Raw genomic sequence first — 16,073 nt, 5'->3', positions numbered from 1 at the left:
TCTTGACCTTTTAAAACTACACAATAAAGACATCTCTTCTTGAGAGGAGACATTTCTTGGTTGGACTTCCCTAATGAGGCCTGGGTCATTCACCTGATTTACTAGAATTATAAAAAATTTAAGTTGAAGAAACTTCCAAGATGCAATGTCTTCATTTTACTGGTGAGGTTACTAAAGTTGGGAAAGCTGTGCTGCATTATAACTCAATTCTCTTGCCTTCTATTTCAGTGTTCTTTCTCCAGCAATCTGTTTTAGACTATAGCCAATGGAACAATGTGAAGAAAAAACAGTGTGCAGTGACAGAATCTGGATGTCTTAATATCTAATCTATAAAAAAAAAAAACATAACTACTTTCCCAACATTAGACATAGAGAAGGAACCCATGATTCTGGGCTTATTTTGCTCTGTTCTAACCAACTTCTGATGTACAGAAGTGGTTGAAAAGACCCACTGTCCTAGAAATCACAGTAAAATTTTCTAAATATTATGAATTTTATAGACTGTATTGTTAAGACTGCCTGGGACACACTTTTCCTACATTTTCCACCCACCGATAGTGAGTTAATACCCAAAGTTATTTTTTTCCTTCTCTTTCACTTAATATATATAAACACTTAATATATGTATATATATATTAATATATAAAATATTTTTTCACTTAATATATATTCACGTTAGCAATTTTATAGATATATAACATTGGCAATTTCATTCTGATTTAGATTAATGATACATTTGTGGTCTATTCAGGTGAGATAATATTATTTTGAGATTGTGGTACTTCATATACAAAATTCCCTTGGAAAGATTCAATAGAAATCATGGATTTACCAAGTGTAATATTGTAGTGAAGTTCCAGTGTGGCCAAATTGAATTTTATATTTATATTTTATATACTTATATTTGGATTTATATTTTAATTTTTAAGTTTTCCCTTTTAAATGTAAGCCACTATGGAAATAAACTACAGTAAAATTTCTGTTTAAAAATGTTTTGCTATTCCATTGGCTTAATCAAATCTTTCTTGAGATAAACTATAAAGTATAATTTCTTTCTCATTCTGTAGTCAAACCCATGTACATAGACATATGTATGTATGTATTATGTCTAATTACTTTATCACAAAAGGTACTTGAACTTCTGAACAATTATTTCTTTGTATCAAATCATCAGGCTAAATTTCAATTTTTAATAAACTTCTTATCAATATGGTTGAGTAACTTAGAGACATTTGAGTGCTTACTATGTGACAGAAATGCATTTATTCATTCATCAAATATTTACTAAGTCTCTATGAACCTGGACCTGTTGTAGGTGCTGGGAACAGAGAGATAAAGCAGACAGCCATGCCTCTGCTTTGATGGGACTTCTTTTTTGGGAAACAGAAAGAGACATGAAAAATAATTAAGACAGTGATGTACACAGTGAAAAAAATGTTAATGAGACAGAGTGACTGGAGGGGTGCACAACCTTAAAAAGGACATTTCAGGAAAGGTACCTTTGATGAGGTGACATTTGATTCGAGACCGGAAAGCTGACAAGAAACAAACTGTGTGAATATGAGCACTCCAGGCAGGGGGACCAGCAACACAACAGTTGTGAGATCTGGACTACTTGAGGGATAGCAAGGGGAGAAGGTGAGTAAAAAAAAAGGTGGGAAATAAGATTGAGGAGGGAGGCAGTGTCCAAATCATATCAGACTGTGTAGGCCAAGGTAAGGGGTCTTGATTTTATTAAAAAAGCAATGAGTTGCTATTAGAAGGTTTTAATCCATATGGTGAAATGACTATATCTAAGATTTTTTATTTAGTTTGGCTGGATCATAAGGGAGTATGGGAATAAGCAGGGAGGCCAGTCAGGAGGCAGTTTTAGTAGAGATGGAGTGAAGTACATAGAATCAAGTTGTATTTTGGAGGTATTACAAATTACAGAATGTTAGGGGTTGGGAAGGAGAGGCACAGAAGAGGATTGCTGGTTTTTAGCCTGAAGCAACTAGGTAAATGGTAGTGTAGTTTACTGTATTGAGAAGCCTGGGGAAGAAATGATGGTCAGGATATAATTAAATCTCTGCTTTGGATATGTTACACATCCAAATAAAGATATCAAGTAGATAGATGTACTCATCTGGATTTGAAAGAAGATGGCAAGATGTAGTGAGATTTGATATTTAAAGCCATAGATAATCTTTGAAGACAATGGGGGTAATGGAGAAGAGAGAGCAGAAGATTGAGTCCAGGGCATGCCAATGTTTAACTGTGGGACAAATGAGAAGGAGTCAGCCAAGAAGTCTAAAAAATGAGTGGCTAGGAAGAGGGAAGAATATAAACAGCACATGATACAGTAAAAGTCAAGTGAAGAAAATGTTTCCTGAAGGAGGAGCAATTGAGTGTGTTAAAAGTTGGTGTAAGTAACAAGAGGAATGAGAATTGACCATTTTGATGCAGCAACATGGTGACCTGGTTAACTTTCACATTGTTAACGCTGAAGTACTGTGGAGGGAATGGATGTTCAGCTGGAGAAAAATGAAGACAGAATGAAAGATAAGAAAGTAGAAATAGATATGAAAAAAAAGTGTCAGATGTTATTGAGCATAAATCAGTAAATAGGTTCTTGTTATCAAGGTAGGCTCTTGTATGTATAAGCTAAATCTGTCTTTTATCAATAATCCCTGAAATACATGCTTTTGTTTGACAAAAAAAGGGGATTACCATTACATTAGTAAGCACTTTATTAAGACGTGTGACTGTAGCAAAGGAACAAGTTAAGCTAAATTTTTTATAAAAAATTCTAAATCTTCGATGCATCAGAAATTTTATTATCAAGTCTTCAGACTGTTTATGTACAAACTAAAAATAGGCTTCATAAATTATCCTACAAATTAAAATACCGAGACAGCATTGTTCAAAATATGACTATTCAAAAAAGAACTGCAAACTTTTTTAAAAAGATGATTTATTTGTCCTATTTCCAAAATCTTCCTAGACAGGCTGTTAGACAGCTACTGCACATGTGTGAATTGAATAAGATAAATGTGTAGTTTGCAACAAAAAGTCTGAGATTTTAAGTAATTATAGACATGCTGAATGAATAGAATAATGTATCAATCATCAAATCATATCTTCATGTACATGTGTAATACATTTTGCACAATGGTTTCAAACTCAGTGTGTACATAATTAAACTGTAAGGTGCAAAAGTAGCTGCTGCTGAGTTGAAACTTTGCTTTTACAGTTTAAAGAAATGAACAGAAAACATAGTCAAGTAAACATCAAAGTACTCTTTGGAGACAGCTAAATCTCATCAAAGAGGTCTTCTGGACTGCTGTTTCTTAGAGTTTCTAATGACATATTCTCAGCTGAGGTGTGCTCCTTTGCCAATGCCTGAGGCAGTGAAGGATCAAGCCTAGAATAAAAAGAAAATCAAGATTACTTTACTTTAAAAATAAGTTCATTATAGAATAAAAGAAAATTAAGAGATACCTAAGAGAAATAAATTAAATCAAATCCAGTTTGTGGAATTGGTTTAGAGATTTATTTCCCTATGCCATGTTAACCAAAAAAGAAAGATGAAGGGAATTTAATATCTTTAACTGCTTTAGAATTGATATCTCAATTCTGAGGAAATGAAAATTCAAGGGCCTACAAAATTACTCATAATTAAGGTCAAGAAATAAAATGTCCTCTGTGCTGTAGTTGCTTTTATATCAAGATACAAGAGGTTTCTTAAGCTATTTCTTTAATGAGTCCATCACAATTTACATTTTCCTTGTGCTCCCTTAAATTCTACCTATTATCATATATTTTAGACAATAGAAAGTTCTGGACATGAATTTTCTTAACTGCTCAATTGATTATAAGTGTGTATATGATAAATGACAACTCTTCACATTTACATTAGTTGCTGATGAGATGTTGTTGGCCCACATTCATTTAATGAATCTATATATCCTCATTTAGTAAACTAAATTTTATTCAGGTTCAGTACTGCAGCTATTGCAATCAATTGATTGACCTCTATATTTATGTACATGTCTTCTTTGAGTCCTAGGATAACAAGCTTGTTCACTGCCATGACCATTGTTAACTGGTCTTGAAAATGGTGAGCTGTAGGGCAACAGAGCTCAATCAGAAGCAAAGCTTAGAAAAGTATGTTTATACTCTTGTATAAACCTTTTCAGTAGTTCTCTACAGAACTTAAATAAAAGAGGCTTAATATTAACAATTAGAGGAGGCTCTGGGGGCAATTATGATTTGGTTAAGTCAACCCAGTAATATTGAGTAATACCACGTATTTTCAACTTCAAAGGCAGATGCGTCAAAAGAGCAGGTTGGTATAGTTGAAAGAGCATGGGACTCAAAATCAGGGCACACACAGATTTGAATCCAGATCTATTTCTCATTAGCTATGTGTCCTTAGGCAAGTTTTTTAACCTGCCAAACTTCTGTTCTCTGATCTGTAAATGTGGATAATAATATCTGCCTCATTGGTGGTCTAAAGATTAAATGAGGTGATATAAGTGAAAATGCCTGTAAACTGCTACAAAACATATGGAAACCATTATTATTAGCTGCTGATATTGCATAAACTACAAAGAGTACCTGCTAATAGACCCTTTAATTTCAAAGAATAACAAATTTAAAAAATACAGGAACATACTTGCTTACATAATGAGTATTTTAAAAAGCCTGCATCCATACTTAGTTGCACAGTAGATTAACAGAAATCAATCCACTACAGGGTCCTCCTTGGCCTCCCGACTGTGTACAATTAACCATGGTTGGCTGCCACTAGACCTAGGACATGTGTTCTGTCTTATCCGAAGTAAGCCAAGTTCAGATAGCATTACCCTCACAGGAATGCCAAGGTGCTGGGCATTAATGCATTGTCAAAATGACAAGCACTACACTCTGTGAGTTTCATTGATAAAATTAACAATAAACATAGACACATAATTACTGTAACATGTTCTAAATGCCTAAAAATAGATTGCATAAGAGGAGAAAAATGATATAGTACAGAATAAAAGTATAATTATTACATATATGCTTCCAATGTCAACTCAAAACACATTAAACGTTTTTCTCTTGCCCTACATGTCTTGGAGTTGCTTTTTCTCCTTCTAAGCAAAAGAGAGAATTGGATTATTTCAATGAAAAGTCAGACATGGAAAAACCTCTGTAATTTTGTTCATAGTCTAGACATTGTGCAATGAAAACACGGAGATCTATCAATTTAGTTTCAAAGAAATCAGGATTTAAGACAAAGGAATCACTCTGAAGTGACAACTTTGAAAGAAATAGATTCCTGGTGCTCCATTTATGACTTTTGTCTTCTTCTATAGTCACGAGGAACTTAAGAAATAGATTTTGATTCTTTTGCTCTCAGTACCTACTACAAAATAGGTGCTCAATAAAAGTTAGTTCAATGGATGAGATCATTGTCCAACAGCATTCATATTCATGGTAAGTCAATAGAGTAAATTTAGAAGTCTCCCTACACGTGCCCCCCAAAAAATGTTCAATCATTTTTAAAAGTCATAAATGGTTTTTTAAGACCTTTTTTAAAACATATTCTGAAGAGCATAAAGAAAATTAAATCATCCATTATCCTATTTTGTACTATTTGTATTTTCATATGTATATTTCTTCTTTTTTAAAAAGTGGGATTGTTCTATATATATAGTTTTATAACCTGCTAATGCTACTCCACAGTACAGTAGAGATATCTTTGCATGGTAAAAAAATACAGATTGTACATTCATAATTAGTTTATTTGGATATACTAACCATTAGTCCACTGATGGATGGTTGGTTGGTCCCATTTTCTAATGCTTTTATAAACAACATCACAACTAATATCTTAGTATATGTATCTTAGTATATTTACCATATTTTTTTCATGGTAGAAATTTTAAAGAATTCCTTTCCTAAGAATTCATACTTAGAGGTGAAATTTGAAAGCAAATAACTCAGATATTTTGTACCTAAATTCTTAATGTAAAGTGAATTAAACAAGCAATTGGAAACATGGGACTTCCTCTCTGTCCAATTAAACTACTGCCATTAATCTTGGCCCAGTTTAAACACCAGTTATTCCATGAAGATTTTTTGACTTCCTATATCCAAATGGATTTTTCTTTCCTCTAATCACCTAGAGGACCTCATACCTACACCAGATATAAAATATTTTTATTCATTTAATCAATATTTGTTGAGTATGCATTATGAGCAGCTCATTGTGCTAGGGATGTACAGCAAATAAGATAAATATAACATACGATTCCTGCCCTCATAAAACTTTCAGTCAAAGTTTTCTGATTTTTCTCTAATTTTTTCAAATGGGTCCTCCAATCCTAAAGATTCTATAGGTAGCCTGAATCAAGATTATGTAACATAATTTGTTCATGTGGGAGCCCTGGGCCCAGGGCCATCCCCAGTAGCCTTGAAGACTGCACACAGCAGCTTGCTTGACCTAGGACAGTTAAGGTTTGACCTACTCTCCTTGTAATATCAGGCCTCTGGCGCTAAATGTAATGTATAGCTTGTCTCCCTCCTGAAACTACTTCCTCCCTGAAACTCCCTGAGGTACTATTATCTACAAGATAATCTATAATCCTCCCCTCTTCCCTGTTGACTACAATTGATCCTTCCCTATGTCAAAAGACTCCCACTCCTCTCATACCCATTTGAATGTCTTTGTCCTAACCCTTATAAACCACTCCCTGGCACCCCCTGCTCTTGCAGAGGACTTTACACACCAAGCTCTGAACCCACCACATTCAGAGCAGCTGACTTTCCGCTCTGTAGGTAACCTCCCCCTGTCACTCCAGCCCACCAAAAAAAATAAAAAGTTCATGTCTCAGAATGTGTCCAGTGCTTTCTTTAGTCCTATGGCTGCAAAAGCCCTTTTGGGCCATGATAGTTCAAAAACAGTGATTTACCCACTTAGGAACCTCTAAACATTATATCATTATTTCAGGTTCAGACAGATTTTCAGAAAAATTTTCAGGGGCTACACTGTTTCTCAGAAGGAATGTTGAATCCAGGGTCATGAGACCTTTATTTAAGATCCACTACACTGAGATTCTTTTGTCAGGGCACTACACCCTTTCTAGGTCTCATTTTCTTCATTAAACTTGAATTAAACAACTAAAAAGCCAGGGTTACTAGAAGTGATCCCAGAGCCCCTTTCACTACTTAAATGCTGAGATTGTTATGTTCATATAGTTGGGTATCAACTGCTTTCTAAAATATAGGTACTCAATAAAGACTTATGGAATAAATGAGTAATGAGAATTAAAGGAGAAAAGTTAATGACAGAATAAGAAACAGCCTTTATAGAATTAAAGGCTAAAATATAAGGCCATTTTCAAAGAATGAGATAAAATGAAACTTCTACAGATAATGAGAGCCTCACTAAAAAAAATGGCTTAGTGTTTTTAATAGCATACTTGTTAAATTAGTTTGACTTCATATTGCATTAAAAAAAACCACACACAATAACAACTTGAATTAAAATTGCACTGTCACCATCTAATTAGCTACAAATAGTGTAGATCAAAGGCTGGATTTGTCTAAAGCAATATCTCACCCTGGGAAAGTTTCTCTAAAATGTAGAATGAATGAAAGATTGACTTCTCTTACAGTTTGTAGGAAAGTGAATTACAATATCATTTAAAATAATATTTCCAGTTACTGGCTTATCTTGTAGAGACAGAATGACTCGGTCAAATTTAAAATGGTGTTAACATGGCTGGATAGCCATCTTTTCTTATTCAAATGAGACACATTAGTATTGTTTGGAGTAAATTAGTTGCATATTGTAAAATACCCTAAGGATATTTCTGAAACATGTGAAGGTGACAACCTGAGCAAAATGAGAGGTCTAAAAAAATAAGTGATGACTGATGGTACTGTATCATTTGAAGAATCAAACTCATATGACTGATGATACAAACAATGGCTCTAAAATAAAAACTCAAAATCAGTTTTTAGGTGGTCTAACTATTAAAATGTTCAACTTGCTTTCCTAGCAAATATATCTCTAGGCTTCAATACATTCAGATATTCTAAAATTATAATAAGGGTCTAAACTAGAAAAGCATATGTTTTCATTTCTAGTTAGAAATATAGGAATGCAAAATTAATCAAAAGTTTTGATTAGTTCCTTTAATAGGGAAACCATTCTGGACCAAAATTAGCAACTGACCAGATTATCTTAATCTTTGTTTCATATTAAACTCAGAATTGAGAAATACATAGTATGCTTTGGCATGACGGTTTATTCCAAAACCTGAAGATACTTTACTTAGGGCATGTTTCCTAAGTTTTCAATATAATATTTAAAGAATACACAAAAAACAAATATACTACATTGTGAAGCATTTTTTTCCCTAGAAATTATAGTAATTGTTCATATGTTCCAATACCAATTCTTATTTGACTAGTGTTCATTTGAGATTTTATAATTAAAAGCCAATAACAAAAAAATCCATCAAACAATATGCGACAGTTACCAATTTATTGTCTCTCAACTCCAAATTCTTTGCCCTGCTTTGTGATACCAGAGATGGATCCTATATACCTTTCTTCTTTGTCGGGTGGCTCAATGCTACATTTTGTCAATGCTACATTATAGAGGGATAATGAAAGATCATATGAAGAAGAAGCAGCAGCAGCTTCTCTTTCTGGTTCCAGTGTGCCAATTTTCAGTACTGTTGCTAGCAGATAAGTGTGTAGGTAGCCTGGTAGTGCTCATTTCAGGAGCTGTGGTCCTCATCTTTCTGCAAATTTCTGAGCCACCTGGTGGACTGCTCCTACGGACCAGTTCCAGCTCATTTGTACCCTCTAGTAGGTTTCTCTGCCATCCAGTGGGCCTATTTTATGGACCAGCACCAGCCACACCCTCTGGCAAGTTTCTTCACCAACAGGGGGAGGCTGTGTGTTTCTGCAGTGCCATGCCCTCTCCAACAAGTTCTGAATTGCAACTTTGGCAACAGATGTGGGTTCTTTTCTAAGTTCTTAGTTCTTTCTTCTCACTCCCTCAGTCTTGGAAGTAGAAGCTGTTTTCTGTACTTGTTACTTCTATATCTTTTAGAGTCTTTTATTTCTTTTAGTTATTAACTACCTTTTACTAGTTAATAAGCCTTTATATTAATTTTTCCAGTTCAAAACACTGGTATAGTTTCTTTCTCCTAATTAATACTCAACATTTACCTAGAACTTCTAAGTTAGTTTAGAGGAATGTCAGTATGAAAATGAAGTGACAGATGAGATGAACACATTATGCATTTTATTTTTAACACAGAGGTATATCAATATTTCTCAGTCTTTTTCCAAAATAGTTCCCACTTAACGTTACCTAAGTAAAACTGACGCCCCCATGTTAACCAATATGAAGATACTTCTTGGTATAGGTTTAACTATAGAGAATATAGAATCAACTGATATGTGGCCAAAGTCTTCCTTTGTCATTCCCCTTACAATCATTGACCAAACTCCCAAAAGTAGATGGCACTGCCAGGGCTCTCTACAAATTATTTGAAATGCTCAGCTCTATACTCTTTGTGATAAACAAATGATAAGCCTTGAGAGGTAAATTTTAAAAAGAAGCATCACATAGGATTCATTTATTTTTATCTCCCTGTGGTAATTTTATTCACCTTGGCTCCACATTTTCAAGTGCATGTATGGACCACATAGTATTTCTTTCCTAGAGCTCTATTATAGATAAGTATCAGAGCTCATTTGGGGATAGGAGAACAAAAAAAATATCAAAATAGGATGGAAACCTAGTAGATACCATAGTACTCTGATTATAAGAAGTGAGAAACAAAAGAATCTTGATAGCATACTATAAGTGTTAAAATTAGTTCATCCGTATCTGTTGCCCCTGGTTAACACTTTAAAACAAGGGAAGAGGTATGACATTTAAAAAATAATATTGCTGGAACAATTGGAAAGAAACACAATTGGGCCTCTACCCCCAAACCAAATATAAAATTCAATCCCAGGCGGATTAAACACTTAAATGAGAAAGAAAAAGATATAAAGCTTTTAGAAGAAAATCTTTAGGATCTTAGGAAAGGAAAGTTTTTTATTTAAGTCAAAAAATGAAAACCATAAAGATAAAGACCGATAAATTCAAATAAGTACTTTTCTTCCATTAAAAGACACTATAAATAGAATGAAAAGATAAATTACAAACTGGGAAATATTGCAATGTTTGAGACTATCAAAGGATTAGTATCCAAATATAAAGAACTCCTAAAAACAATTAAAATAACTCAGAATTTAAAATAGAAAAATGCACTAAAGACCTACAGGCACTTCAAAGAAGATGGAACAGTGGGAGTAAGTAAACATTTGAAAAGATGCTCAGCTTCATTAGTAATAAGAAAACAGAAATTCAAACTACTATGAAATATCATTTTATACCAGATTATAAAAATTAAAATGTCCAACAATATCAAGGACATTTTACTACTATTGGTAGAAGTATAAAGAAAGAAAACCACTTTGGACCACAATTTGGCAATGACTACCAAGATACGTAAAGATGTATGTACCCTATAACTTCACTTAACACTTATCCCTCAACCACCAGAGTGGAAGAATTTTTCCCCTGTTAGCTCTACATATACCTCATACTGATAATATTTTTTAATATGTCTGTCTCTCTCATTTCACTGTGTTCCTTGAAGGCAGGAACTATTTCTCGTTTATTTCTTGAGCTATTTCCACTTGCCACCCAAATGCTGGTTCTCTATAAACCTTTCACTGATGAAGCTGTAAATATATTTTATATAAATTATTTGCACCCACTGTGAATTATCTGGAGTTGAAAAGAATAGCTGTGATGCTCATGATCTATTACAGACAAGAACAAATGGCAATAGTGTTTCTTTGGAGAAGAATGAAGTCTTCTTGAAGTGGCAGTCACAGCAAAATAAAGCAAATGGTCAGTTTCTGCCTGGCTACAGAAGCAGGGCATTCTGTAATAGCTGTTTCTCTTATGTTAAAGCAAACAAACAAAGAATACAACTTTGTTTTATCACAAAACTTCCCTGGCAACTCCCCCTCCCCCCCACCCCCCTGCCTAATTCATCTTTGACTTTCCCCTGGATTAGGGCGAGGCTCACACATGGGGTGAGGGATGAAGATGAGAGGTGAGGCACGGGGTGAGAATCAGGTCTGAGCACAGGTGGGGCATACGTTATTTGGCAAAAAGAAAAGCCAAAATATCTAATGATTTGTTTTTCAGGCTGTATCAAATCACCCCTCCCGCAAAATGACCACATAAAATAGCCAAATCAAAAATATCATGTACTTGCTGCTATTTAAAAACCTATCACAATAGCGACACATCCCAAAATAACTGGGGTAGAGAATAAAAATATATATGCAGAGTCCCCCTGAGGAGCTGGGGGAAAAGGCAGAAGTGTTGCACTTCCTCACCTGGATTGTTGTTGATGTTCTCACAAACATTGAGGACTGGTGGCTTGGTGTGCCGAGCCCTCTATCTCAGGACTTGCCCTTATGAAGCTCATTACTGCAAAGGAGAGGCTAAATCTGCTTATAATTGTGCCTAAGAGTCTCCCCCTGAGTACCTCTTTGTTGCTCAGATATGGCCCTCTCTCTCTAGCTAAGCCAACTCTGCAGGTGAACTCACTGCCCTCCCTGCTACGTGGGATCTGACACCCAGGGGTGTAAATCTCCCTGGCAACGCAGGATATGACTCTTGAGAATGAATCTGGACCCGACATCGTGGGATTGAGAACATCTTCTTGACCAAAAGGGGGATGCGAAATGAAACAAAATAAAGTTTCAGTGGCTGAGAGATTCCAAATGGAGTCCAGAAGTCATTCTGGTGGTTATTTTTATGCACTATATAAATAACCCTTTTTAGGTTTTAATGCATTGGAATAGCTAGAAGTAAATACCTGAACTATCAAACTGCGGCCCAGTAGCCTGGACCCTTGAAGACGGCTGTATAGCAATGTAGCTTACAAGGGGTGACAGTGTGATTGTGAAAACCTTGTGGCTCGCATTCCCTTTATCCAGCGTATGGATGGATGAGGAGAAAATGGGGACAAAATCTAAATGAAAAATAGAGTGGGATTGGGGGGATGATTTGGGTGTTCTTTTTTACTTTTATTTTTTATTCTTATTCTTAAATTCTTTCTGGTGTAAGGAAAATGTTCAAAAATAGATTGGGATGATGAATGCACAACTTTATGATAGTACTATGAACAGTTGATTGTACATCATGGTATGGAATGTGAATAAAGCTCAATAAAACTGAATTTAAATTAAAAAAGAAAAAAAAAACCTATCACAGAACGGCCGGCAGCAGGTGGCTGATGAGGCATTGGAGATACCTGCTTGTGAGGCAAAGGTGTCTATAAAACTACGAATGATACAAGAACTTTACTCAAAATTAAAGAGTACCCTGATAATAAGGTACAGAAAAACCAAGTACTAACTCTGGAAGAATGGCAGGAAAAGTGGGTGAGCCGCAAAACTGCACTTCATCAAGAACAAGGACATCAGCTTGAACCAACTAAACATGCAGGCCCACAATTTTATGTTCTAGAAACTGAAATTTAAAGGTTGTTTGGCACAAAATGCAATATTCATAGTCTTGAGAAGGTTGATGCTTTTGAAGAACGACATAAATGTTGGGGAATTGACTACATACTTGAAAAGTTATATCTATTTACAGAAAAATAAATTAAACAAATAAGCTCTAGTATACCAACTTATTTTTGAGCAACTGAAAATTATGCTCAGGCATCAAAAATATAATGAATGACTAAAAAAAGTTTTTTTACAAATCACATCACAGATCTTTGTTCAAAAATGCACATAACTTTTCAGAGAAAAACATACTAAAATGCTAAAAATGACTACCTTTGGAGAGGAGAGTGTAACTAGGGGTAAATGCAGACTATACCTGTCTGTTTCACTAACAGATTATCAAAATTTTTTACCATCAACATGTATTACCTGTATCATGGGTGAATATAGAGAAAGTCAATGATTAAGTTCTGGGAAATGTTCTGCAGAACACTGAGAGAAGGATGACAGAAAAGTAATCTAGAAAATTCCATGGCTTTGTGAATTAAAAAAATTAAACTTTTCAGTTGATTTTTTTTTATTAGAGAAGTTGTAGGTTTACAGAAAAATCATGCATAAAATACAGAGTTCCTATATACCACCCTATTATTAACACCTTGCATTAGTGTGGTACATTTGTTACAATTCATGAAAGAACATTTTTAAAAGTGTACTATTAACTATTGTAACATCATTTACAATAAGGTTCACCATTTGTGTTTACAGTCCTATTTTTTAAAAAACTTTTTGTTCTATTAACATATAATTTTTTAATACAACCAAACTATAAAGTAAAACCAAAATGTATAGGGAGGCAGAATCTTTTTAAAACAAATTACTATATCTCACAATTGGTAGTAACTCATTGTGTAGATGAGGCAATATAAGCCACAGAGGTTATAGTTTATATGCTCAGAATTATTGGAGAAAGACCTATCAAATCTTTTGGTCCTGATAAAGCCTCTTCTATGTTTGATATTATGATTCCAATAAAAGTTCAAATTCACCTCTAAGATTTTATCTATCACGCTATAAATATATGAAATAATCTCACATGTTATTAAAAGGCAATTAAATCCATGCAGAAAGCTGGCCCCCAGCTGGGTATACTGGAAGACTGGGGGTGAAAAATTATGTGTGTATGTTCATATAATTATATTTATTAAGTGCACTATATAAATTTCTCATTGTTAAATCTTTATGATTACATAAATAATCAACTTTTTTCAAGACTGATGAACTGAAGTAATGTTTATTTTGAGGAAGCAGATAAGTACAACATATGGTTCCATTAATGCAGTAACTGATACGATGTGGTCTCATTTCTTTAAATTTAATTTAATTTTCTTTAAATCCTATTGTGATCAATGGCTTAAGAAAAATATAAAGATGAGATTATTTAATCATTATTTTCCAAAAATCACTGTAGAGGAAGCTTTTACATGTTATTCAGAAATATCACTGGGAAATTTATTGAAATTGATGTCTTGTAAGGGCATTGGTTAATTTGCCAAAATGCAGGCTTTAATGTAGTATTTAATTATTATGCCTTGAACATACAAAGTCAATAAATAATTGATTTAACAACTCAAACAACCATTGTTTCCTAACAGATCTTATTTTGCTATTATAAGAAGGCCATATATCTCAGCCTTGACCATCTCTCATCTGAAATATATAACTATTAACTTCTCTCCTTGCCTTTCATTTTTTTCTTCTTCAGCATATCTTCCACACCACTGCCAAATAGTTATTTTTCTAGAACACAAATCTGGTTATTACTTTCAACTTCTACTAACTACTACAAGGTTACAGTTGAAATTCCCTTGGCATAGCAAAGAAAGCATTGCATAATTTCTAAACTTCTTGTCATCTACCACACACACCATTCTCTCTGTCTTTGTACTTTCACAAACAGTTCCCCTAGCTTAGGGACTCCTTTCCTACCTTCTTTACTTAGTAGGCTCCTATGCATCATTCAAAGCCAAGTTCAAATATCCTTGCTTGTATGAAGACTTCCATGACTCTCCTGTGCAGAGAAAGTCATTATTTCCTGTTCTCCCATAAATATCTTAAATCAAGTAGCTTATTGTCCCAGTAACCATTTCTCTGTAACAAACCACCCTAACTTAGTGGCATAAAACAATGATGTTTTATCATGCTCATATTTTCTGTGAGTCAGGAATTTGGAGAGGACACAATGGGGATGCTTGTCACTGCTCCATGGTGTTAGGCCCTCAGCTGGGTATACTGGAAGGCTGGGGGTAAAACAATGGATGGGAATTGGAAAACACCTGAAGGCTCTGATGCTTGGGCTGAGAGGTCTCAAAGACTAGGACTGGCTACTGAAGAGTTGACACATGGCCTCTTCCCAGCCCCTGGCTACTTCTCAGCATGGCAGCCCGGGTAGTCAGACTTCTTACGCCGAAAGTGTAGGGCTCCAAGCGTGAGGCTGTCTTTTCTGACCTAGTCTTAAAAATCACACAGCATCACTTCTCCTGCATTCTGTTGGCTACAAATGAATCAAAAGTTGATCCAGATTTAGGGGTGGGGACACAGAAACCACCTGTCAATGGAAGACATCCCAACCAGTCTTTAATTCTGCACCTCACTGTCACTTACACTGTAAACAACTTGAGAAGAGGGACTATGATTTAGACCTATTGTTTCATTAAGATTTAACACCATTCTCTCGAATATGGAACTGAGTATTAAACATATTGACTAAACAAGTCGCTTGTTGAGGGTGTTTGACTTTTCTTCTCTTTGAATTGAGTGTGAAAAAAAGCTATAGCTGGTTGCATAAGTAATTTACAGAGACTAAAATCCATTCCAGATCAGAAGGGCAACAATATACTTTTTGGAAGTGCCAATGCATGAAATTAATTTAAACCTCATTTATGGTTATAATTTTATATACTTCCAAGTTCATACTAATGCCATTAATTTAGTTATACCCCACTTTACTGCAATATTTGGGAATGAAGGGTTGTGATTAAATACATAGTGTTTCAATCTTCAGGGTTAACAAATGCTGTTCAACTTTTAAGCACACAAACACTTAGAACCCAACTACTGGAGGACTCTACTTTGTTGGATTTTCTATTAACTTAAGTTTCAATAAATAAAATTAATTGCTACTATTATTATTCACGTTTTAGGCAAGTTAGTTTAAACCTCCTCTATCTGTCTAATGAGAAAGTACAAGGAAAAGTAAGCAATCATACTTGTCTTAATAATGCAAGCAAAAGTTAAAGCCAAAATAAAACCTTCATCTGTACATATCCTTTATTCTGAAAAGAAATGTGACCCCTGTTATCAACAGGGAATTACCCCCATCAATCTCACAATCAATGACCAATCAAGGAGAGGGATCAGATTACAGAAACCAGAAACCATAGACACCAATTAAAATGTTAAACCAAGAAATTCTAACACTTGTTTGGAATTAGGAA

At 34.6% G+C, this 16,073-nt stretch overlaps 1 protein-coding gene across 4 annotated transcripts in view; it reads right to left on the bottom strand.

Annotated features, from left to right (window-relative positions):
* Positions 1–747: 747 nt before the first annotated feature.
* XRCC4 (X-ray repair cross complementing 4) overlaps positions 748–16,073 on the bottom strand; it is a 334,165-nt gene continuing 318,839 nt past the window's right edge. For all 4 annotated transcript variants that reach the window (XM_037800808.1, XM_037800806.1, XM_037800810.1 and 1 more), the window contains one exon: positions 748–3,403. In XM_037800808.1, the coding sequence (XP_037656736.1) occupies positions 3,292–3,403 (112 nt within the window). In that variant the 3' untranslated portion in view covers positions 748–3,291. The remainder of the gene's footprint in view (positions 3,404–16,073) is intronic.

The sequence above is a fragment of the Choloepus didactylus genome, chromosome 13 (assembly GCF_015220235.1).
Source record: "Choloepus didactylus isolate mChoDid1 chromosome 13, mChoDid1.pri, whole genome shotgun sequence".
Lineage (NCBI taxonomy): Eukaryota > Metazoa > Chordata > Mammalia > Pilosa > Megalonychidae > Choloepus > Choloepus didactylus.
Note: the sequence above shows the minus strand (reverse complement) of the source record. Positions and strands in the feature narration are given on the sequence as shown.